Source organism: Salvelinus fontinalis, chromosome 27 (genome assembly GCF_029448725.1).
Source record: "Salvelinus fontinalis isolate EN_2023a chromosome 27, ASM2944872v1, whole genome shotgun sequence".
Lineage (NCBI taxonomy): Eukaryota > Metazoa > Chordata > Actinopteri > Salmoniformes > Salmonidae > Salvelinus > Salvelinus fontinalis.
The window spans coordinates 40702012-40727992 of NC_074691.1; the positions used below are offsets into that span (position 1 = coordinate 40702012).

The 25981-nt window shown below is 46.6% G+C and overlaps 1 protein-coding gene across 2 annotated transcripts in view; it reads left to right on the forward strand.

Annotated features, from left to right (window-relative positions):
• Positions 1-20175, forward strand: part of pinx1 (PIN2 (TERF1) interacting telomerase inhibitor 1) — an 80738-nt gene extending 60563 nt beyond the window's left edge. For both annotated transcript variants that reach the window (XM_055885773.1, XM_055885774.1), the window contains exon 7: positions 18991-20175. In XM_055885773.1, coding sequence (XP_055741748.1) covers positions 18991-19797 — 807 coding nt within the window. In that variant the 3' untranslated portion in view covers positions 19798-20175. The remainder of the gene's footprint in view (positions 1-18990) is intronic.
• The last annotated feature ends 5806 nt before the right edge of the window (positions 20176-25981 follow it).

Consider the following 25981-nt stretch of genomic DNA (forward strand, 5'->3'; position numbering starts at 1 on the left):
GTTAAAGAACTATCCCCCCAGGCTGTAAGTTAAAGAACTATCCCCCAGGCTGTAAGTTAAAGAACTATCCCCCAGGCTGTAAGTTAAAGAACTATCCCCCAGGCTGTAAGTTAAAGAACTATCCCCCCAGGCTGTAAGTTAAAGAACTATCCCCCAGGCTGTAAGGTAAAGAACTATCCCCCCAGGCTGTAAGGTAAAGAACTATCCCCCCAGGCTGTAAGGTAAAGAACTATCCCCCCAGGCTGTAAGTTCTAGAACTATCCCCCCAGGCTGTAAGTTCTAGAACTATCCCCCAGGCTGTAAGTTAAAGAACTATCCCCCAGGCTGTAAGTTAAAGAACTATCCCCCCAGGCTGTAAGTTAAAGAACTATCCCCCCAGGCTGTAAGTTCTAGAACTATCCCCCCAGGCTGTAAGGTAAAGAACTATCCCCCCAGGCTGTAAGGTAAAGAACTATCCCCCCAGGCTGTAAGGTAAAGAACTATCCCCCCAGGCTGTAAGTTCTAGAACTATCCCCCCAGGCTGTAAGTTCTAGAACTATCCCCCCAGGCTGTAAGTTAAAGAACTATCCCCCAGGCTGTAAGTTAAAGAACTATCCCCCAGGCTGTAAGTTAAAGAACTATCCCCCAGGCTGTAAGTTAAAGAACTATCCCCCAGGCTGTAAGTTAAAGAACTATCCCCCAGGCTGTAAGTTCTAGAACCATCCCCCCAGGCTGTAAGTTAAAGAACTATCCCCCCAGGCTGTAAGTTAAAGAACTATCCCCCAGGCTGTAAGTTAAAGAACTATCCCCCAGGCTGTAAGTTAAAGAACTATCCCCCCAGGCTGTAAGTTAAAGAACTATCCCCCAGGCTGTAAGTTAAAGAACTATCCCCCAGGCTGTAAGTTAAAGAACTATCCCCCCAGGCTGTAAGTTCTAGAACTATCCCCCCAGGCTGTAAGTTCTAGAACTATCCCCCCAGGCTGTAAGTTCTAGAACTATCCCCCAGGCTGTAAGGTAAAGAACTATCCCCCCAGGCTGTAAGTTAAAGAACTATCCCCCCAGGCTGTAAGTTAAAGAACTATCCCCCCAGGCTGTAAGTTAAAGAACTATCCCCCCAGGCTGTAAGTTAAAGAACTATCCCCCCAGGCTGTAAGTTCTAGAACTATCCCCCCAGGCTGTAAGTTCTAGAACTATCCCCCCAGGCTGTAAGTTCTAGAACTATCCCCCCAGGCTGTAAGTTCTAGAACTATCCCCCCAGGCTGTAAGTTCTAGAACTATCCCCCCAGGCTGTAAGTTCTAGAACTATCCCCCCAGGCTGTAAGTTCTAGAACTATCCCCCCAGGCTGTAAGTTCTAGAACTATCCCCCCAGGCTGTAAGTTCTAGAACTATCCCCCCAGGCTGTAAGTTCTAGAACTATCCCCCCAGGCTGTAAGTTCTAGAACTATCCCCCCAGGCTGTAAGTTAAAGAACTATCCCCCCAGGCTGTAAGTTAAAGAACTATCCCCCCAGGCTGTAAGTTAAAGAACTATCCCCCCAGGCTGTAAGTTAAAGAACTATCCCCCCAGGCTGTAAGTTAAATGGCTAAGAACGGCTGCTCTCCGTCTCCCACTGACTCTGCACACCGTCTACCTGACTCTACACACCGTCTACCTGACTCTACACACCGTCTACCTGACTCTACACACCGTCTACCTGACTCTACACACCGTCTACCTGACTCTACACACCGTCTACCTGACTCTACACACCGTCTACCTGACTCTACACACCGTCTACCTGACTCTGCACACCGTCTACCTGACTCTGCACACCGTCTACCTGACTCTACACACACTTTCACTGCCACTCACATAAACCCTCACTCACAAACTCACTCACATAAACCCTCACTCACATAAACCCTCACTCATACTCATTACTGATGCCACACACCCCCTCACACCTACACTGCTCTATTGATTATTACCATACCGTAAATATTACCGTATTTATCCTGCTACTGAGGTATTTGAGGTAGATATGTACATGAAGGCAGGGTGAAGTGACTAGGCATCAGGATAGATAATAATAAGGTATTTGAGGTAGATATGTACATGAAGGCAGGGTAAAGTGACTAGGCATCAGGATAGATAATAATAAGGTATTTGAGGTAGATGTGTACATGAAGGCAGGGTAAAGTGACTAGGCATCAGGATAGATAATAATATGGTATTTGAGGTAGATGTGTACATGAAGGCAGGGTAAAGTGACTAGCCATCAGGATAGATAATAATAAGGTATTTGAGGTAGATATATGCACTGCTCAAAAAAATAAAGGGAACACTTAAACAACACAATGTAACTCCAAGTCAATCACACTTCTGTGAAATCAAACTGTCCACTTAGGAAGCAACACTGATTGACAATAAATTTCACATGCTGTTGTGCAAATGGAATAGACAAAAGGTGGAAATTATTTGGCAATTAGCAAGACACCCCAAATAAAGGAGTGATTCTGCAGGTGGTGACCATAGACCACTTCTCAGTTCCTATGCTTCCTGGCTGATGTTTTGGTCACTTTTGAATGCTGGCGGTGCTCTCACTCTAGTGGTAGCATGAGACGGAGTCTACAACCCACACAAGTGGCTCAGGTAGTGCAGTTCATCCAGGATGGCACATCAATGCGAGCTGTGGCAAAATGTTTTCTGTGTCTGTCAGCGTAGTGTCCAGAGCATGGAGGCGCTACCAGGAGACAGGCCAGTACATCAGGAGACGTGGAGGAGGCCGTAGGAGGGCAACAACCCAGCAGCAGGACCGCTACCTCCGCCTTTGTGCAATGAGGAGCACTGCCAGAGCCCTGCAAAATGACCTCCAGCAGGCCACAAATGGATCTTCTTGTTTGAGCTTTCGTTTGTAAACAGGAAGCATGAGTATGGAGTCGTGGTCAGATTTGCTGAAGGGAGGATGAGGGAGGGGCTTGTATGTGTTTCTGTGAGTCGAATAAAAGTGGTCTAGTATTAGCTCCCCCTAGTGGCCAGGAGACGTGTTGGTAGAAGTGAGGTAGGACGGTTTTTAGTATATTACTTTAAGTAGTTCTATATTCCTGCTACCAGTCACTATCAGCCCTGTTTCCATGTACAGTTGAAGTCGGAAGTTTACATGCACCTTAGCGAAATACATTTAAACTCCGTTTTTCACAATTCCTGACATTCAATCCTAGTAAAATTCCCTGTCTTAGGTCAGTTAGGATCACCACTTTATTTGAAGAATGTGAAATGTCAGAATAATAGAGAGAGAGAGAGAGATTTTTATTTCAGCTTGTATTTCTTTCATCACATTCCCAGTGGGTCAGAGGTTTACATACACTCAATTAGTATTTGGTAGCATTGTCTTTAAATTGTTTAACTTGGGTCAAACGTTTTGGGTAGCCTTCCACAAGCTTCCCACAATAAGTTGGGTGAATTTTGGCCCATTCCTCCTGACAGAGCTGCTGTAACTGAGTCAGGTTTGTAGGCCTCGTTGCTCGCACAGCCATTTTGCCTCAACTTTGGAAGCATGCTTGGGGTTATTGTCCATCTGGAAGACACATTTGCGACCAAGCTTTAACTTCCTGACTGATGTCTTGAGAAGTTGCTTCAATATATCCACATCATTTTCTTTCTTCATGTTGCTATCTATTTTGTGAAGTGCACCAGTCCCTCCTGCAGCAAAGCACCCCCACAACATGATGCAAGCCTCCCCCTTTTTCCTCCAAACATAACGATGGTCATTATGACCAAACAGTTCTATTTTTGTTTCATCAGGCCAGAGGACATTTCTCCAAAAAGTACAATCTTTGTCCCCATGTGCAGTTGCAAACCGTAGTCTGGCTTTTTTATGGCGGTTTTGGAGCAGTGGCTTTTTCCTTGCTGAGCGGCCTTTCAGGTTATGTCGATTATAGTACTCGTTTTACTGTAAATATAGATACTTTTGTACCTGTGTCCTTTGCGGTTGTTCTGGGATTGATTTGCACTTTCACACCAAATACGTTCATCTCTAGGAGACAGAGCACATCTCCTTCCTGAGCGGTATGACGGCTGCGTGGTCCCATGGTGTTTATACTTGCGTACTATTGTTTGTACAGATGAATGTGGTACCTTCAGGCGTTTGGAAATTGCTCCCAGGGATGAACCAGACTTGTGGAGGTCCCCAATTTTTTTCCTGAGGTCTTGCAAAGAGGCACTGAGTTCGAAGGTAGGCCTTGAAATACATCCACAGGTACACCTCCAACTGACTCAAATGATGTCAAGTAGCCTATCAGAAGCTTCTAAAGCCGTGACATAATTTTCTGGAATGTCCCAAGCTGTTTAAAGGCTCAGTCAACTTAGTGTATGTAAACTTCTGACCCACTGGAATTGTGATACAGTGAATTATAAGTGAAATAATCTGTCTGTAAACAATTTGTTGGAAAAATTAATTGTGTCGTGCACAAAGTAGATGTCCTAACCGACTTGCCAACACTATAGTTTGTTAACAATAAGTTTATGGAGTTGTTGTAAAATGAGTTTTAATGACTCCAACCTAAGTGTATGTAAACTTCCGACTTCAACTGTATATATTACCATTAGTATTTCTATATTCCTGCTACCAGTCACTACCAGTCTGTTTACATGTATATACACACACACACACACACACACACACACACACACACACACACACACACACACACACACACACACACACACACACACACCCAGTCACTACCAGTCTGTTTCCATGTATATACACACACACACACACACACACACACACTCAGTCACTACCAGTCTGTTTACATGTATATACACACACACACACACACACACACACACACACACACACACACACACACACACACACACACACACACACACACTCAGTCACTACCAGTCTGTTTACATGTATATCAACTTATCACACCTACTCTCACACTAACACATACGTGCTAACATTTACACACACACACACACACACACACACACACACACACACACACACACACACACACACACACACACACACACACACACACACACACACTCAGTCACTACCAGTCTGTTTACATGTATATCAACTTATCACACCTACTCTCACACTAACACATACGTGCTAACATTTACACACACACACACACACACACACACACACACACACACACACACACACACACACACACACTCAGTCACTTATGCTGCTGCCATACTGTTTACTACTATTATTATTATTATTAATCCTGCTAGCAGTGACTCTCTCCTAATCCCTGTACACATCTACCTCTTTCACCCAGAATCCCTGCACATTGTACGTTTTGTACTGGCACTGACCTTGTAGCTTCCTCTAATTTCTCCTGTTAAACGTCAATAAAAACATGTATTACACTGTTTTGATATTCAATACTGCACTGTTGGGTAGCGCTTGGGTACGGACTGTACCCTGGACTGGACGGACTGTACCCTGGACTGTACCCTGGACCGGACGGACTGTACCCTGGACCGGACGGACTGGACCCTGGACCGGACGGACTGTACCCTGGACTGGACGGACTGTACCCTGGACTGGACGGACTGTACCCTGGACCGGACGGACTGTACCCTGGACCGGACGGACTGTACCCTGGACCGGACGGACTGTACCCTGGACCGGACGGACTGTACCCTGGACCGGACGGACTGTACCCTGGACCAAACGGACTGTACCCTGGACCGGACGGACTGTACCCTGGACCGGACGGACTGTACCCTGGACCGGACGGACTGTACCCTGGACCGGACGGACTGTACCCTGGACCGGACGGACTGTACCCTGGACCGGACGGACTGTACCCTGGACCGGACGGACTGTACCCTGGACCGGACGGACTGTACCCTGGACCGGACGGACTGTACCCTGGACCGGACGGACTGTACCCTGGACCGGACGGACTTTACCCTGGACCGGACGGACTGTACCCTGGACCGGACGGACTGTACCCTGGACTGGACCCTGGGCCGGATGGACTGGACTGGACCCTGGGCCGGACGGACTGGACTGGACCCTGGACCGGACGGACTGTACCCTGGACCGGACGGACTGTACCCTGGACCGGACGGACTGTACCCTGGACCGGACGGACTGTACCCTGGACCGGACGGACTGTACCCTGGACCGGACGGACTTTACCCTGGACCGGACGGACTGTACCCTGGACCGGACGGACTGTACCCTGGACTGGACCCTGGGCCGGATGGACTGGACTGGACCCTGGGCCGGACGGACTGGACTGGACCCTGGACCGGACGGACTGTACCCTGGACCGGACGGACTGTACCCTGGACCGGACCGACTGTACCCTGGACCGGACCGACTGTACCCCGGACCGGACCGACTGTACCCCGGACCGGACGGACTGTACCCCGGACCGGACGGACTGTACCCCGGACCGGACGGACTGTACCCCGGACCGGACGGACTGTACCCCGGACCGGACGGACTGTACCCCGGACCGGACGGACTGTACCCCGGACCGGACGGACTGTACCCCGGACCGGACGGACTGAACCCCGGACCGGACGGACTGAACCCCGGACCGGACGGACTGGACCCCGGACCGGACGGACTGAATTTACACACACTAGACCGGGAATATTCTAATATCATAATAGTTAGGTTGGCCATACCACTAGAAATGTTTCTGAAGTCTTTGCTATGTTAGTGATTTAAAATGAACACTGTAGTGGAGGACTCTGGGTAGTTCTGCTGTAGACAAATCACATGTTTTGTATTGGAGGACAAAGGCTTCTGCGTCGTCAGCGATGTTTTCAAGCTCTGCGTCTCTGTGGACTCCGCCTGTCCGCTCCCAGGCGCCCTTCTTGCCACACCGCCAGCATCTGCCCCATACCCTGCTCCGCTCTGCCCGTAGTCCCTGAACCCCCAACCTGCTCTGCTCCACACCCCTACACCATCCAGTCCTTATCCTTATTTCTTAAGTCAACGTCACCAGGGACCCCCCCCCCCCCCCCCCACACACACACTGACGAGTGATCCTTCATGTGGACGGGCGTGGGCAGAATAACCAGCCAACAGGTGACCAGCGACGGGGCTGGAGCCTGGCCTCTTTGTGGCGGAGCAGGGAGTGGGAGTGGGAGAGGGCAGTAAGGTCGACTCAACCCCATGAGAAGTACTCTGTACCGGCCGCCTGGCTGGAACCTAGTTGGCCCTAGAACCAGGCCAATGCACGCAGCCAGCCTACTCACTAACTAACTAACTGCTAGACCTATTCATTACCGTCGCCCATGGGCGTTCTATATTCTGTTACATGATGATAAAACGTTGATAATGCCAGGTAGTCGTTTACCCCAAAAATACAGATCGGTCCAAAATGATGGATGGGTTCGCCATTTCAAAGTCCAATAATCTTTTTTATTATTTTTTGGGGGGGGGGGGTTGCCATCAACCTTTATGTTAATTCTAACCTGCTCTGTCATCAAGCTATATATATATATCAATCTGAATATCTTTCACAATACCTATAATGCTGGATGAGGAAAACAAGGCCAGAATGAATATTGGAATGCAGGTGCCTAGCCAAGACTCTATAACCCTCATTTGTATTGAAATTAATTCAGACAGAGCAGTGGGGCTTCTTTGTGTTATTCATGACCCTATGGGGGTATACTGTTTACCCACCGTGCTGAAACAACCAACGGGTCTGTAAGACACATGCAGGTAGGACAACAACAGTCAAAAGGCAGCTTAACATATCCCAGACATATTTTATTTATTTAACCTTTATTTAACTAGGCAAGTCAGTGAAGAACACATTCGTATTTACAATGACGGCCTAGGAACAGTGGGGTAACTACCTTGTTCAGGGGCGGAACGTCAGATTTTTACCTTGACAGCTCTGGGATTCGATCTAGCAACCCTTTCGGTTACTGGCCCAACGCTCTGACCACTAGGGTACCTGCCGCCCCTAATCTGCATGAACTACACGGGGCCGGTTTCCCGCACATAGATGAAATTCTGGAGATTTTTCCATTCAGCAAGCGTTTTTAGTTAGTTCAAGACTAGGCTAAGCAAAAAAGGAGAGCGCTCTCTTCAAAGACACAAATGACACAAGATTCAAAAAGTGAGACATTTTCAAAACAAAATTGTCAGTCGAGTAGAGAAGTCCCTTTTTCCACAATCAACAAAAAAAAGATCTATAAAGTGAGCGAAAGGGAGAAATGAAAAGTGTGATTCGGCGGCGATATCTTTCCCTTCCCTACCTTTCACAGCCAGCCTTGGGCTTTAGAAAAACGACTAACTTTTGTTGATGTATGAATCGGCAGGGAGACTATTTATCAGCAGGCCCTCTGCGGGCACCCGCTCCGGTCCCACCAGTAACAGGCCGCATCGCTCCCCTTTTGACTGATTAATTAGCCAATCACAGGACATTTTTCACCGGTCGCCAGGCGACGACAGACGGCAGGAAGGTTTACTCCAGCTAATGCCGTGTGGCTCTGTAGCCGGGGCCCGCTGGAGTCGTTGCAGCCTCGTCGGCTATTTCACGCTTACGTAGTGGGCCGGGACTGGTGTGGCTGGGGGCCAGGCGGGGTGGGGGCCAGGCGGGGTGGGGGCCAGGCGGGGTGGGAGCCAGGCGGGGTGGGGGCCAGGCGGGGTGGGGGCCAGGCGGGGTGGGGGCCAGGTGGGGTGGGGGCCAGGCGGAGTGGCTGGAGGATCAGGAGAGATAAATCAACCAGGCTGGGGAGGTGGACAGAGAGATGAGAGGCTGGGGGTGGTGGTCTTGGTGGTGGGTGCTGGGGGAGGAGGAGGGGGGATGGCCAGGGGCTTGCCTGCTGAAAAGCACAGGGAGCATTGGGGTGAGGTGGGGTGAGTGAGAGACGGGAGGACGGGGAAGCGCTGGAAGCTGCATTACAGCAGCGCTGCCAACGCACCTTCATGTAGAAGTGGCCAGAAGTCCTTTATGATACCAGAAGCAAGAGCATGTGATTTCTCTTGTGGTGAGGGAAGATAGGGAGGCAGGGGAGGGAGGGAGGGAGGCAGGGGAGGGAGGGAGGAGGCGGAAGGGAGGAGGCAGGGGGGGTAGAAGGCAGTAGGGTGGGGGAAGAAGGCAGGAGGGTGAGGGAGGTCTCAGGGGGGGGGGACAGGGGGAGGCAGGGGAAGAAGGATGGAGGAGGTGGGGAAAAAGTAATGTCTTTAAGTAATGATGGACTGTCGTTTGTCTTTGCTTATTTGAGCTGTTCTTGCCATAATATGGACTTGGTCTTTCACCAAATAGGGCTGTCTTCTGTATACCGCCCCTGCCTTGTCACAACACAACTGATTAGCTCAAACTCATTAAGAAGGAAAGAAATTCCACAAATTAACTTTTAACAAAGCACACATGTTAATTGAAATTCATTCCAGGTGACTACCTCATGAAGCTGGCTGAGAGAATGCCAAGAGTGTGCAAAGCTGTCATCAAGGCAAAGGGTGGATACTTTGAAGAATCTCAAATATAAAATATATTTTGATTTTGTTTAACACTTTTTTTGGTTACTACATGATTCCATGTGTGTTATTTCATAGTTTTGATGTCTTCACTATTATTCTACAATGTAGAAAATAGTTTAAAAAAAAAAAAATAGTTAAAAAAAAAAAAAACCTGGAATGAGTAGGTGTGTCCAAACTTTTGACTGGTCCTGTACATGAAATATTGGTTTGAATATTATTCCAATGTTGACCTCTGATACAATTCTGATCGGATTAATTGTTTGATAGGGATTTGTGTCTTTATTTTTTATTTTACTTGTCCCGGACAAGAGGATAAGTGTTAATTTCAAGCAGAAATAAAAGTAGCACTGGAAACATGGGAGACTATCTACAATGTAAGAAGACCTGATTTTAGTTTGGTTTCCCAAAATAACTATTCACTGTCTGAGAAACTTTGATCCCCAGCAGTGTACAGTGGAAAGTGTTCACGTTTAGTTATTGAAAAGGTACGTAAGCCTTGTCCGAGCCAGAGACAGTTTGATATATACACAGTGCCTTCGGAAAGTATTCAGACCCATAGATATTTTATTTTACCCACATTTTATTAGGTTGCAGACCTATTCCAAAATGGATTCAAATGTTTTTTTCCCCTCATCAATCTACACACAATACCCCACAATGACATCACAATACCCCACAATGACATCACAATACCCCATAATGACATCACAATACCCCACAATGACATCACAATACCCCATAATGACGAAGATCTTTTTTAGTTGTAATATCACATTTACATAAGTATTCAGTCCCTTTACTCAGTACTTTGTTGAAGCATCTTAGGCAGTGATTACAGCCTCGACTTCTTGGGTTTGAAGCTACAAGCTTGGCACACCTATGTTTTGTGAGTTTCTCCCATTCTTCTCTGCAGATCCTCTCAAGCTCTGTCAGGTTGGATGGGGAGTGTCGCTGCACAGCTATTTTCAGGTCTCTCCAGAGATGTTTGATCAGGTTCAAGTCAAGGCTCTGGCTGGGCCACTCAAGGACATTCACAGACTTGTCCTGAAGCCACTCTTAGCTGTGTCTTGGCTGTGTGCTTAGGATCGTTGTCCTGTTGGAAGGTGAACCTTCACCTCAGTCTGAGGTCCTGAGTGCTCTGGAGCAGGTTTTCATCAAGGATCTCTCTGTACTTTGCTCCGTTCATCTTTGCCTCAATCCTGACTAGTCTCCCAGTCCATGCTGCTGAAAAAACATCCCCACTGCATGATGCTGCTACCACCGTGCTTCACCGTAGCGATAGTGCCAGGTTTCCTCTAGACGTGACGGTTGGCATTCAGGCCAAAGAGTTCAATATTGGTTTCATTAGACCAGAGAATCTTGTTTCTCATGGTCAGAGAGTATTTTAGGTGCCTATTGGCAAACTCCAAGCGGGCTGTCATTTGCATTTTGCTAAGGTGTGGCTTCTGTCTGGCCACTCACAACATAAAGGCCTGGTTGTCCTTCTGGAAGGTTCTCCCATCTCCACAGAGGAACTCTGGAGCTCTGTCAGAGTGACCATTGGGTTCTTGCTCACCTCCCTGACCAAGACCCTTCTCCCCCGATTGCTCAGTTTGGCCGTGCGGCCAGATCTAGGAAGAGTCTTGGTGGTTCCAAACTTCTTCCATTTTAGAATGATGGAGGCCACTTTTCTTGGGGAACTTCAATGCTGCTGAAATGTTTTGGTACCCTTCCCCAGATCTGTGCCTCGACCCAATTCTGTCCCGGAGCTCTACGGACAATTCCTTCGACCTCATGGCTTGGTTTTTGCTCTGACATACACAGTCAACAGTGAGACCTTATATAGACAGGTGTGTGCCTTTCAAAATCATGTCCAATCAATTGAATTTACCACAGGTGGACTAGTATCAAGTTGTAGAAACATCTCAAGGATGATACATGGAAACAGGATGTACCGGAGCTCAATTTCGACTCTCATATCAAAGGATCTGAATACCTTATGTAAATAAGGTATATATTATTTCGCTTTTACGAAATTTTGCACACAAAAAAATATGATGGGATATTGTGTGTTGATTGCTGAGGATTTGTTTTAAAAATCTATTTTAGCTCTAACATATTGTGGGGGAAAAGTCACGGTGTCTGAATACTCTCCAGAAGGTGCAGTAAGTACATCCCCTGGACACTAGTCTACCGCAGGACATGTGAAAAGGTGGCTAATGCATTCTGTTGAACCTACCATCCATTCCTGGCTTGATTGATTCATACACTGAATTGGCTTGGCATCTACGGTAATGTCCTGGCTTCAGCAGCCACGTCTCACACCATGTTCAGAGGCTAGAGAGACGGAGAGCTGGAATGTCTTGAAGGAGAGGCCTTCAGAGCCCCAGACCCCCCTCTCTCCCGCCCCCCTGTCCCTTTACCCCTCTCCTACTCTCTCACTCTTCTCCCCCCTCTCTCTCTTTCTCTGGGAACCTCCCAGTGTTCCCTGGCCTCGCCAGGGGAGAGCAGACGGAGAGGGCAGGAAGAGGGCTGATAGCCTGCCAGGCTGCTCCTCCGCAGAAGGAGCCTTATCTCAGGACTGCACACATCACATCCTCTTCCTGTGGCTCTGTGGAGGAGCTGGTCGTTGGCTATTTGGCTATAGGCGTTGCCTCCTCAGACCCTCTTGTCTGCTCTTCTGTATCCCGCATTTATTCATGAACACACACGTGAAAGAGTTGACAATTGCAAGTCAACTATTACAGTCTGTTGGTGTTGCAGGCTAGTGTCTGTTGGTGTTGCAGGCTGGTGTCTGTCGGTGGTGCAGGCTGGTGTCTGTCGGTGTTGCAGGCTGGTGTCTGTCGGTGTTGCAGGCTGGTGTCTGTCGGTGTTGCAGGCTGGTGTCTGTCGGTGTTGCAGGCTGGTGTCTGTCGGTGTTGCAGGCTGGTGTCTGTCGGTGTTGCAGGCTGGTGTCTGTCGGTGTTGCAGGCTGGTGTCTGTCGGTGTTGCAGGCTGGTGTCTGTCGGTGTTGCAGGCTAGTGTCTGTCGGTGTTGCAGGCTGGTGTCTGTCGGTGTTGCAGGCTAGTGTCTGTCGGTGTTGCAGGCTGGTGTCTGTCGGTGTTGCAGGCTGGTGTCTGTCGGTGTTGCAGGCTGGTGTCTGTCGGTGTTGCAGGCTGGTGTCTGTCGGTGTTGCAGGCTGGTGTCTGTCGGTGTTGCAGGCTGGTGTCTGTCGGTGTTGCAGGCTAGTGTCTGTCGGTGTTGTGCCTTTCTCTGCAGCTGTTTATGTTGGGTTGTGACGGAGGAGGAGTTTTCCTGTATTTGGGGTTGTGTGTGTGTGTGTGTGTGTGTGTGTGTGTGTGTGTGTGTGTGTGTGTGTGTGTGTGTGTGTGTGTGTGTGTGTGTGTGTGTGTGTCCAGTCTGCTCAGCGCAGCAGTTTTCTCCTGTAGTAACAGATGAGCCTAATGGAGGTCCCCAGGCCTGGTGAGAGAAGTGCCACACACCAAGTCATGACTTTCCTTTTCTCCTTCTCCCTCCATCTCTCTCCTGAGAGTCATTTCACAGGCAGTTTGAAAGTGGCCCCTAGGCTAGGCGTCATCCCCCAGTCCCAGCGAGCTGTCATCCATCAATCCCAGCGAGCCGTCATCCCCAATCCCAGCGAGCCGTCATCCCCAATCCCAGCGAGCCGTCATCCCCAATCCCAGTGAGCCGTCATCCCCAATCCCAGTGAGCTGTCATCCCCAATCCCAGTGAGCTGTCATCCCCAATCCCAGTGAGCTGTCATCCCCAATCCCAGTGAGCTGTCATCCCCAATCCCAGTGAGCTGTCATCCCCAATCCCAGTGAGCTGTCATCCCCAATCCCAGTGAGCTGTCATCCATCAATCCCAGCGAGCCGTCATCCCCAATCCCAGTGAGCCGTCATCCCCAATCCCAGTGAGCCGTCATCCCCAATCCCAGCGAGCCGTCATCCCCAATCCCAGCGAGCCGTCATCCCCAATCCCAGTGAGCCGTCATCCCCAATCCCAGTGAGCCGTCATCCCCAATCCCAGTGAGCCGTCATCCCAGTGAGCCGTCATCCCAGTGAGCCGTCATCCCAGTGAGCCGTCATCCCCAATCCCAGTGAGCCGTCATCCATCAATCCCAGCGAGCCGTCATCCATCAATCCCAGCGAGCCGTCATCCCCAATCCCAGTGAGCCGTCATCCCCAATCCCAGTGAGCCGTCATCCCCAATCCCAGTGAGCCGTCATCCCCAATGCCAGTGAGCCGTCATCCCCAATCCCAGTGAGCCGTCATCCCCAATGCCAGTGAGCCGTCATCCCCAATCCCAGACGTGAGACGTGTCGTTCTGATGGCTCCGTCTGGGGCGTGCGGTTCTGATGGCTCAGTGTGAGACGTGCGGTTCTGATGGCTCAGTGTGAGACGTGCGGTTCTGATGGCTCAGTGTGAGACGTGCGGTTCTGATGGCTCAGTGTGAGACGTGCGGTTCTGATGGCTCAGTGTGAGACGTGCGGTTCTGATGGCTCAGTGTGAGACGTGCGGTTCTGATGGCTCAGTGTGAGACGTGCGGTTCTGATGGCTCAGTGTGAGACGTGCGGTTCTGATGGCTCAGTGTGAGACGTGCGGTTCTGATGGCTCAGTGTGAGACGTGCGGTTCTGATGGCTCAGTGTGAGACGTGGGGTTCTGATGGCTCAGTGTGAGACGTGGAGTTTTGATGGCTCCGTGTGAGACGTGGAGTTTTGATGGCTCCGTGTGAGACGTGGAGTTCTGATGGCTCAGTGTGAGACGTGGGGTTCTGATGGCTCCGTCTGGGACGTGCGGTTCTGATGGCTCAGTGTGAGACGTGCGGTTCTGATGGCTCAGTGTGAGACGTGCGGTTCTGATGGCTCAGTGTGAGACGTGCGGTTCTGATGGCTCAGTGTGAGACGTGCGGTTCTGATGGCTCAGTGTGAGACGTGCGGTTCTGATGGCTCAGTGTGAGACGTGCGGTTCTGATGGCTCAGTGTGAGACGTGGGGTTCTGATGGCTCAGTGTGAGACGTGGAGTTCTGATGGCTCCGTGTGAGACGTGGGGTTCTGATGGCTCAGTGTGAGACGTGGGGTTCTGATGGCTCAGTGTGAGACGTGGGGTTCTGATGGCTCCGTGTGAGACGTGCGGTTCTGATGGCTCCGTCTGGGACGTGCGGTTCTGATGGCTCAGTGTGAGACGTGCGGTTCTGATGGCTCAGTGTGAGACGTGCGGTTCTGATGGCTCAGTGTGAGACGTGCGGTTCTGATGGCTCCGTGTGAGACGTGGAGTTCTGATGGCTCCGTGTGAGACGTGGAGTTCTGATGGCTCCGTGTGAGACGTGGGGTTCTGATGGCTCCGTGTGAGACGTGCGGTTCTGATGGCTCCGTGTGAGACGTGGGGTTCTGATGGCTCAGTGTGAGACGTGGAGTTCTGATGGCTCCGTGTGAGACGTGGGGTTCTGATGGCTCCGTGTGAGACGTGCGGTTCTGATGGCTCCGTGTGAGACGTGCGGTTCTGATGGCTCCGTGTGAGACGTGCGGTTCTGATGGCTCCGTGTGAGACGTGCAGTGCCTAGAGAAAGTACTCACACCCCTTGACTTTTCCACATGTTGTTGTGTTACAGCCTGAATTTAAAATGGATTAAATGTAGATTTTGTGTCACTGGGCTACACACAATACCCCATAATGTCAAAGTGGAATTATGTTTTTTCGAACCGTTTACAAATTAATTAAAAATGGAAAGTCTGAGTTTTCAACCCCTTTGTTATGGCAAGGAGCCTAAATAAGTTCAGGAGTAAATATTTACTTAACAAGTCACGTAATACATTGCAATAATAGCGTTTAACATCATTTTTTTAATGACTACCTCATCTCTGTACTCCAACACATACAATTATCTGTAAGGTCCTTCAGTCGAGAAGTGAATTTCACAACACAGATTCAACCACAAAGACCAGGGAGGTTTTCCAATGCCTCGCAAGGAAGGGCACCTATTGGTAGATACTAAATAAAATATATATATATTTTTAAAGCAGACATTTTATTCTCTTTAAACATGGTGAAATGATTAATTCCACGTTGAGGGTGTATCAATACACCCAGTCACCACAAAGATACAGGCGTCCTTTCTAAAGCCTCTACAGGATCGGTGTGTCCCCCGCGTCACGGTTGAGCTAACGTAGGCTAATGCGATTAGCATGAGGTTGTAAGAAACAAGAACATTTCCCAGGACATAGATGTATCTGATATGGGCAGAAAGCTTAAATTCTTGTTAATCTAACTGCACTGTCCAATTTACAGTGACTATTACAGTGAAAGAATACCATGCTATTGTTTGAGGAGAGTACACAATTATGAACTTGAAACCCAAACATACAATTATCTGTGAGGTCCCTCAGTCGAGAAGTGAATTTCACAACACAGATTCAACCACAAAGACCAGGGAGGTTTTCCAATGTCTCGCAAAGAAGGGCACCTACTGGTAGATACTAAATAAATAAATAAAGCAGACATTTTAATATCCCTTTGAGCATGGTGAAGTTATTAATTACACTTTGGATGTTGTATCAATAGACCCAGTCACTACAAAGATGTCCTTCTTAACTAAGAGTACCACTCTCCATATGATCAAGCATAGTTGTGGCTGCATCATGTAATGGGTATTCTTGTCATCGTTAAGGACTGGGGAGTTTTTCAGGATAAAAAAGACATTTGAATGGAGCTAAACAAGGGCAAAATCCTAGAGGAAAACCTGGTTCAGTTTGCTTTCCTCCAGACACTGGGAGATTAATTCACCTTTTAGCAGGACAATAACCTAAAACAGAAGGCCAAATATACACTGGAGTTGCTTACCAAAAAGACAGTGACTATTCCTTAGTGGCTGAGTTACCATTTAGACTTTCATTTTTAATGAAATGCAGAAATATCAACCAAAAAAAATGTTTTCTTTGTCATTATTGGGGTATTGTGTGTAAATGGCAGAGGGGAAAAGATATTGAATCCATTTTGAATTCAGGCTGTAACAAAATGTGGAATAAATCCAGGTGTTTGACAACTTTCTGAAGGCACTGTCACTCTACTATACAATTTACAATATCATTTAAAACGAAAGTACCTTTCTCAAACATATTTGCCATAAACACAGGTATTTTATCAACCAGTACATTTAGAGTTTAACCATAATATTTGTTGTAATATTTATTCTGTCTTTTCTGGTGGAGGAAATTGAAACAATTTGTAACCAGCTCTTTTATTGCCTGCTTGAGAAAGAGAGATACTTTGAACAAGGAATCGGCTTTTCTTAGTAACTACTAGGAGAATCATTTTGGTTTGAAGTAAAACTTTTGTATAAGGGGGGAAGCTTTAAGTGAGCGGTTTAGTGATTAAATATTTAATCATCTCAGGACTCATCCTGATTTACATATCAAAAATACCAACATAAAAAAATCAAACATTCCATTGTTCAGCTCAAACTTAAGAGAATCATTTATCTGTTTTTGTCCGTTGAATCAATGTATACATCCTCATAACACAACCCTCCCTTTCCTGTGTGGGATAGTATTGACTATAATCTGTATTCTGGTTGGTCGAGGACAGAGATTAATGACCAGTAGAATGCTTGCTTTAATCCCATGTGGCCTAACCAAGAGGTATCTGTAAATCTTGCAATATTCCCGAATTGCTTAAGTTAACCAGCTGCATGAACAAAGAGCGGAGGGGGAAAAAAACATACTGGCCTTGTACCCTATATAGTGCACCAGGTCCTGTTCAAAAGAAGTACACTATTTAGGGAATAGGGTGCTATTTGGGATGTAGACACGGATAATATATTTGCTGTATGTATATGAATATACTAATGTAAAGGATTGAAGCTGACGCCAGAGACATGGGAAATGGGAATGTCATTTTGCCCCCAAATATCAGAGGACAAGAACCCTGTGAGTTTACTCTCGAGCGTACAAAGCATTAGGAACACCTTTTATATTGAGTTTCCCTTCCGGGAACAGCCTCAATTCGTCCGGGGCATGGACTTCTAACAAGGTGTCAAACGTTCCACAGGGACAGTGGGCCCATGTTGACTCTTAATGCTTCTCGCAGATTGTGTCAAATTGTCTGTGTGTCGTTTAGGTTGAGGAGCGTTCTTGATACACACGGGAAACTGTTGAGTGTGAAAATCCTTAGCGCAGGTGCAGTTCTTGACACACAAACTCAAACCCGGTGTGCCTGGCACCTACCATAGACGGGGTGCAAATGACTCCCTTAGCAACACCAACAAAAAAATAACTCGTCTTCTAATTATAAACCAATAGGAGCCGAACGCTTCAGGGAACTCTACGGTCAAGATCTCAGGTTCTCTTTTTTTGTTTGTTTTTTTTGTACACTGGTGAGATGTTCTGAAAGGCCAAAGGTCACTGGGACATCTACAGAAGACTAGTTAATTGACCATCAGTGGTTGTGGAGGCTACAGAAGACTAGTTAATTGACCGTCAGTGGTTGTGGAGGCTACAGAAGACTAGTTAATTGACCGTCAGTGGTTGTGGAGGCTACAGAAGACTAGGTAATTAACCGTTAGTGGTTGTGGAGGCTACAGAAGACTAGTTAATTGACCGTCAGTGGTTGTGGAGGCTACAGAAGACTAGTTAATTGACCGTCAGTGGTTGTGGAGGCTACAGAAGACTAGTTAATTGACCGTCAGTGGTTGTGGAGGCTACAGAAGACTAGTTAATTGACCGTCAGTGGTTGTGGAGGCTACAGAAGACTAGTTAATTGACCGTCAGTGGTTGTGGAGGCTACAGAAGACTAGTTAATTAACCGTCAGTGGTTGTGGAGGTGAGATGTAGAGGCTGTTGACCGTTTAAAGGGCCAGTGCAGTCAAACACTATGATTTCCCCCCCCCCCCCCCCCGTTTTAAAAAAATACATATATTTCCACACGGAGGTTGAAAATAACACTCTGAAATTGTGGAAATTATTTTAAGGCCCTTCTTAGTGTAAGACCTTTTTGCTGGGGGGAAGAAGTTTGTAATTTCAGCCTGTTCAGGTGGGATGGAGCATGACATCACAATCTGATTATTCTGACCAATGACCAGTCATCTTTTATTTGCATATGAAGGGTGGTAGTTGCCAGATCAGTTGTATTCAAACTTTTTCAAATCTAATACCCTTAAAATGGGTACATTTTTCTTTGTTGGTATTTTTTACTTCAACAAATAACCTTAAATTCATAAAATTTTCATCTCGTCAAAATGAAGAGTCTGCTTTAGAGTCTAGACAATCCTATCCGCCAATCAGGGCTGTGTATATAAATATCTTTACGTTTGTATCAACACTCTCACACAATCAGACCTGAGCATTTAATGGCAAAAGGTGGCTCAGGGAAATAAATTACTACGAGTATATTATTTGTTATTTTCATTAAATAAATGCACTCACCGTTCATTTTATTAGACATACCAGTGATTATGTAAAGTAGTAGACAGTAGGGGACTTGTTTTATATTCCCAAATGTGTACATAAAATATTCTTACTTTTACATTTCTAATGTGTTTCTATATGTCTCTGTCTCTGTAGGAGAGCAGTGGGCCAGACTCCCAGGGAGTGAACGAGAAGGAGACCAGAGCTGTTACAGCACCAGCTACAAAGGTTACGACCCCTGAACCTGATGTAGAGGCCATCACCAAGACAGTCACCAGCACCCTCTCCATGCAGGAGTACTTTGCCCAGCGGATGGCTCAGCTGAAAAAGGGTCGTGGCGAGGCTCCCACTGCAGCCTCATCACCAGAGAACAGTGATACGCAGCAAGTCCCGGCTGATTTTGTCACTGACCACACAGAGGAAGTCATGTCAAAGAAGAAGAAGAAGAAGAAGAGGAGAAAGAGAGAGAGGGAAGAGGATGACGTGGTGGTGAAGGAGGAGTGTGTCGTAGCTCCCGTGTCGGAGGGGCGTGAGAAGAAGAGAGAGGGGGAAGAGGATGACGTGGTGGTGAAGGAGGAGTGTGTCGTAGCTCCCGTGTCGGAGGGGCGTGAGAAGAAGAGAGAGGGGGAAGAGGATGACGTGGTGGTGAAGGAGGAGTGTGTCGTAGCTCCCGTGTCAGAGGGGCGTGAGAAGAAGAAGAAGCGAAAGAGAAAGCGGGCGGAGAAAGAGGTGTTGGCTGAAGACTGCAGCGCCACCACTGGCGTGGAGCAGAACTGCCAGGACCGCCAAATTGTAGACTTAACAACGGAGTGTGAGGTTGTAAATAAGAAATGGAGGGAGGAGGTGGTTGTCGTGGAGGACGAGGAGGTGGTTGTCGTGGAGGACGAGGAGGTGGTTGTCGTGGAGGACGAGAAGAAATCTAAAAAGAACAAGAGGAAGAAAATAGATCTACATTCTTTGTAGAACTCTAGAACCGTCTTCTCTTGGCTTGCATCTCAAATGGCACCCTAATCCCTTTGTAGTGCAGTACCCCATATGGCTCTGGTATAAAGTAGTGCATCTCAAATGGCACCCTAATCCCTTTGTAGTGCAGTACCCCATATGGCTCTGGTATAAAGTAGTGCATCTCAAATGGCACCCTAATCCCTTTGTAGTGCAGTACCCCATATGGCTCTGGTATAAAGTAGTGCATCTCAAATGGCACCCTAATCCCTTTGTAGTGCAGTACCCCATATGGCTCTGGTATAAAGTAGTGCATCTCAAATGGCAGCCTAATCCCTTTGTAGTGCAGTACCCCATATGGCTCTGGTATAATGTAGTGCACTATACTAGGAATAGGGCTCTGGTCTAAAGTAGTGCACTAAATATATATAGAGAGAGAATAGGGCCCCATTTTGGATGCACGTTAGTCCTCAGGTTTCTGTGCTACAGTACAGTAGTCCTCAGGTATCTGTGCTCCAGTACAGTAGTCCTCAGGTTTCTGTGCTCCAGTACAGTAGGCCTCAGGTTTCTGTGCTCCAGTACAGTAGTCCTCGGGTATCTGTGCTCCAGTACAGTAGTCCTCAGGTATCTGTGCTACAGTACAGTAGGCCTCAGGTATCTGTGCTCCAGTACAGTAGGCCTCAGGTTTCTGTGCTCCAGTACAGTAGGCCTCTGGTCGTACATGAAAGAACTGGGTCTATGCACAGAGTGATACTCTCATCGGGTAGTTTGGACTGAATATCTGCTGGAAATAATGTGTGTTCCTACATTTCTGGAGCCATTCAGGATGAGTTTGGTGCTTTCCCAGAGATACACTTTTATAATGATCATTGTGACTGTTCTCTGTAGTCCCCCTGTAGTCTCTCTGTAGTCTCCCTGTAGTCTCTGCTCTCTGTAGTCTGCTCCGTATAGTCTCCCTGTAGTCTCTGCTCCCTATAGTCTCTGCTCTCTGTAGTCTCCCTGTAGTCTCTGCTCTCTGTAGTCTCTCTGTAGTCTCCCTGTAGTCTCCCTGTAGTCTCCCTGTAGTCTCCCTGTAGTCTCTCTGTAGTCTCCCTGTAGTCTCCCTGTAGTCTCTCTGTAGTCTCTCTGTAGTCTCCCTGTAGTCTCCCTGTAGTCTCCCTGTAGTCTCCCTGTAGTCTCCCTGTAGTCTCCCTGTAGTCTCCCTGTAGTCTCCCTGTAGTCTCCCTGTAGTCTCTCTGTAGTCTCTGCTCTCTGTAGTCTCCCTGTAGTCTCCCTGTAGTCTCCCTGTAGTCTCCCTGTAGTCTCTCTGTAGTCTCCCTGTAGTCTCTGCTCTCTGTAGTCTCCCTGTAGTCTCCCTGTAGTCTCTGCTCTCTGTAGTCTGCTCCGTATAGTCTCCCTATAGTCTCCCTGTAGTCTCGGCTCTCTGTAGTCTCCCTGTAGTCTCTCTGTAGGATGATCTTTGATGAATTGATATTAGACAGTCATTCTAAAACAGGACATGAGGTCATTCTAAAACAGGACATGGAGGTCTTATAGAAATGAGTTGATGTGTGTTTGATATCATAACGTGTTATCTTTTTAATCAGATGAAATCGAGCTGTCAGTGTTCCTGATCAATAAATCAAACTCAAAATGACAACTCTTGTTTTTTAATCTGTTGAAGAATTTCTATATTGGCTTTTTTGCCTACTGACATGCAACACATCCAGAATCTAGGGCTACATGCTGTCCACATCGTCTTTGTTATAGTGCATAGTACATATGTTAACCCCGGTGTCCTGGCTAAATTCCCAATCTGGCCCTCAAACCATCATGGTCACCTAATAATCCCCAGTTTACAATTGGCTCATTCATCCCCCTCCTCTCCCCTGTAACTATTCCCCAGGTCGTTGCTGCAAATGAGAACGTGTTCTCAGTCAACTTACCTGGTAAAATAACGGAAAAATAAAAAAAAAATGATAGTACATAGTACATATGTTAACGAACTGCCTCGTCTCGTGTTTATATTGATAGTGCATAGTACATATGTTAACGAACTGCCTCGTCTCGTGTTTATATTGATAATGCATAGTACATATGTTAACGAACTGCCTCGTCTCGTGTTTATATTGATAGTGCATAGTACATATGTTAACGAACTGCCTCGTCTCGTGTTTATATTGATAGTGCATAGTACATATGTTAACGAACTGCCTCGTCTCGTGTTTATATTGATAGTGCATAGTACATATGTTAACGAACTGCCTCGTCTCGTGTTTATATTGATAGTGCATAGTACATATGTTAACGAACTGCCTCGTCTCGTGTTTATATTGATAGTGCATATGTTAACGAACTGCCTCGTCTCGTGTTTATATTGATAGTGCATATGTTAACGAACTGCCTCGTCTCGTGTTTATATTGATAGTGCATATGTTAACGAACTGCCTCGTCTCGTGTTTATATTGATAGTGCATAGTACATATGTTAACGTATGCAGTGTTTCTACTGAATTCTCTGAATCAGACCTGATACAACTCCAATCACCTTATCAATCCACGAACTGCCTGGTCTCGTGTTTAATATTGATCAGCTACAATATTGTCCACCTTATCAATCCACGAACTGCCTCGTCTCGTGTTTAATATTGATCAGCTACAATATTGTCCTCCATATCCGTTGTCTTTCAGTTGGCAAATAAAATAATATATATATATATAGTTTAAACCTGTGTCTATAATGTGGGGTGATTTGTTGAACTGTACAGTATTTGTACACGACCGTTCAAAAGTTTGGGGACACTTAGAAATGTCCTTGTTTTCCCATGAAAACATACATGAAATGAGTAGCAACATGAATAGGAAATATAGTCAAGACATTGACAAGGTTATAAATAATGATTTTTAATTGAAATAATAATTGTGTCCTTCAAACTTTGCTTTCGTCAAAGAATCCTCCATTTGCAGCAATTACAGCCTTGCAGACCTTTGTCATTCTAGTTGTCAATTTGTTGAGGTAATCTGAAGAGATTTCACCCCCATGCTTCCTGAAGCACCTCCCACAAGTTGGATTGGCTTGATGGGCACTTCTTACGTACCATACGGTCAAGCTGCTCCCACAACAGCTCAATAGGATTGAGATCCGGTGACTGTGCTGGCCACTCCATTATAGACAGAATACCAGTTGACTGCTTCTTCCCTAAAGAGTTCTTGCATAGTTTGGAGCTGTGCTTTGGGTCATTGTCCTGTTGTAGGAGGAAATTGGCTCCAATTAAGCGCCGTCCACAGGGTATGACATGGCGTTGCAAAATGGAGTGATAGCCTTCCTTCTTCAAGATCCCTTTTACCCTTTACAAATCTCCCACTTTACCACCACCAAAGCACCCCCAGACCATCACATTTCCTCCACCATTCTTGACAGATGGCGTCAAGCACTTCAACATCTTACAGTTTTTATGCATCTCACAAATGTTCTTTGTGATCTGAACACCTCAAAATTAGATTAGTCTGTCCATAACACTTTTTTTCCAATCTTCCTCTGTCTGTGTTCTTTTGCCCATCTTAATCTTTTCTTTTTATTGGCCAGTCTGACATATGGCTATTTCTTTACAACTCTGCCTAGAAGGCCAGCATCCCGGAGTCGCCTCTTCACTGTTGATGTTGAGACTGGTGTTTTGTGGGTACTATTTAATGAAGCTGCCAGTTGAGGACTTGTGAGGCGTCTGTTTCTCAAACTAGACACTCTAATGTACTTGTCATCTTGCTCAGTTGTGCACCGGGGCCTCCCACTCCTCTTTCTATTCTGGTTAGGGCCAGTTTGCGCTTTTCTGTGAAGGGAGTAGTACACAGCGTTGTATGAGATCTTCAGTTTATTTGCAATTTCTCGCATGGAATAGCCTTCATTTCTCAGAACAAGAATAGACTGACGAGTTTCAGAAGAAAGTTAATTGTTTCTGGCCATTTTGAGCCTGTAATCGAACCCACAAACGCTGATGCTCCAGACACTCAACTAGTCTAAAAAAGGCCAGTTTTATTGCTTCTTTAATCAGGACCACAGTTTTCAGCTGTGCTAACATAATTGCAAAAGGGTTTTCTAATTATCAATTAGCCTTTTAAAATTATAAACTTAGATTAGCTAACACAACGTGCCATTGGAACACAGGAGTGACGGTTGCTGATAATGGGCCTCTGTACGCCTATGTAGATATTCCATTAAAAATCACCCGTTAACAGCTGCAATAGTCATTTACAACATTAACAATGTCTACGCTGTATTTCTGATTAATTTGATGTTATTTTAATGGACAAAAAATGTCTAAGTGATCCCAAACTTTTGAACGGTAGTGTAGGTTGTGCTTGCTGTGACTTGTTGAACAGTACAGTACGTGTCTATGTAAGTTGTATATATACTTTATAAGGAAACTAGCTCAGTGGATAGAGAATGGTAACAACAGGGTAGTGGGTTCCATTCCTACGACCACCCGGCAGGTAGCCTAGTGGTCAGAGCGTTGGGCCTGTAACCGAGAAGTTGCTGGATCGAATCCCCGAGCTGACGAGGTCAAAATCGGTAGTTCTGCCCTTGAACAAGGCAGTTTAACCCACTGTTCCTAGGCCCGTCATTGTAAATAAGAATGTGTTCTTAACTGACTTGTCTAGTTTAATTAAGGTTAAATAAATACAATTGTAAAACATGCAGTGGAGGTTTCAGAATCGGATGGAAAGCGGGATCTGTCTTTTTTCTTCTTCACAAATATCTGAATGAATTCCTCCGAAATATTTGACATCTTCATCCCATATTAGTTTTATTTAACTCGGCAAATGAAATAAACATTCCACTGTTGAAGGTAGTGGAATGTCACAGCTTTCTTTAGACATACAGTATAGCCTGGACCCACCATTGAGGTAGGCCTACTGTATGTAATTATATCCCACCCAAACTAGACCCGTTTGAAATATGAAAATAATCAATGAATTCACCAGGTAGCCTATTGTTCTGGCAAAGATGCGTCCGTAGCAGATTGCTAAACTGGATATTATGTAGTTAGTCTACTCTTGTTTTTTTGCCAGGCAAAAACTGGAGAAAAATGAAAGCTTTCTGGTCAGTTATCTGGACTTGTGTGCCCCTTCTCCTTTTCACTTCAATGCTGATGACTGGTCTTTGGTCAACAGACAAGATGTGCAACCTTTTGGTTCTGAAGCACAGATTGTTTTTTTTGAAACAAGAATTTGGTGTAATATCGTAGGCCTGTGTTAGTGAATGGGGTGTCGTTGTTTATAGTAGTAAGAGGGGAATCCAGTTTGAGGAATATGTGAACCCTGGGGTCATTTACACTACATATATACAGAAGTATGTGGACACTCCTTCAAAATGTGTGGATTCGGCTATTTCAGCAACACCCGTTGCTGACAGGTGTAGAAAATCGAGCGCACAGCCATGCAATCTCCATAGACAAACATTGACAGTAGAATCGCCTTACTGAAGAGCTCAGTGACTTTCAACGTGGCTTCGTCATAGGATGCCACTTTTCCAACAAGTCGGTTCATCAAATATCTGCCCTGCTAGAGCTGCCCCGGTCAACTGTAAGCGCTGTTATTGTGAAGTGGAAACTTCTAGGAGCAACAACGGCTCAGCCGTGAAGTGGTAGGCCACACATGCTCACAGAACGGGACCGCTGAGTGCTGAAGTGTGTTGCATGTGGAAATAGTCTGTCCTCGGTTGCAACACTCACTACTGAGTTCCAAACTGCCTCTGGGAAGCAACGTCAACATAAGAACTGTTCATCGGGAGCTTAATAAAATGGGTTTCCATGGCAGAGCAGCAACACACAAGCCTAAGATTACCATGCGCAATGCCAAGTGTCAGCTGGAGTGGTGTAAAACTCATCACCATTGGACTCTGGAGCAGTGGAAACTCGTTCTCTGGAGTGATGAATCACGCTTCACCATCTGGCAGTCCGATGGACAAATCTGGGTTTGGCGTATGCCAGGAGAACACTACCTGCCCCAATGCATCGTGCCAACTGTAAAGTTTGGTGGAGGAGGAATAATGGTCTGGGGCTGTTTTTCATGGTTCGGGCCCCTTATTTCCAGTGAAGGGAAATCTAAACACTACAGTATACAAAGACATTCTAGACGATTCTATGCTTCAAACTTTGTGGCAACAGTTTGGGAAGGCCCTTTCCTGTTTCAGCATGACAATGGCCCTGTGCACAAAGCGAGGTCCATAT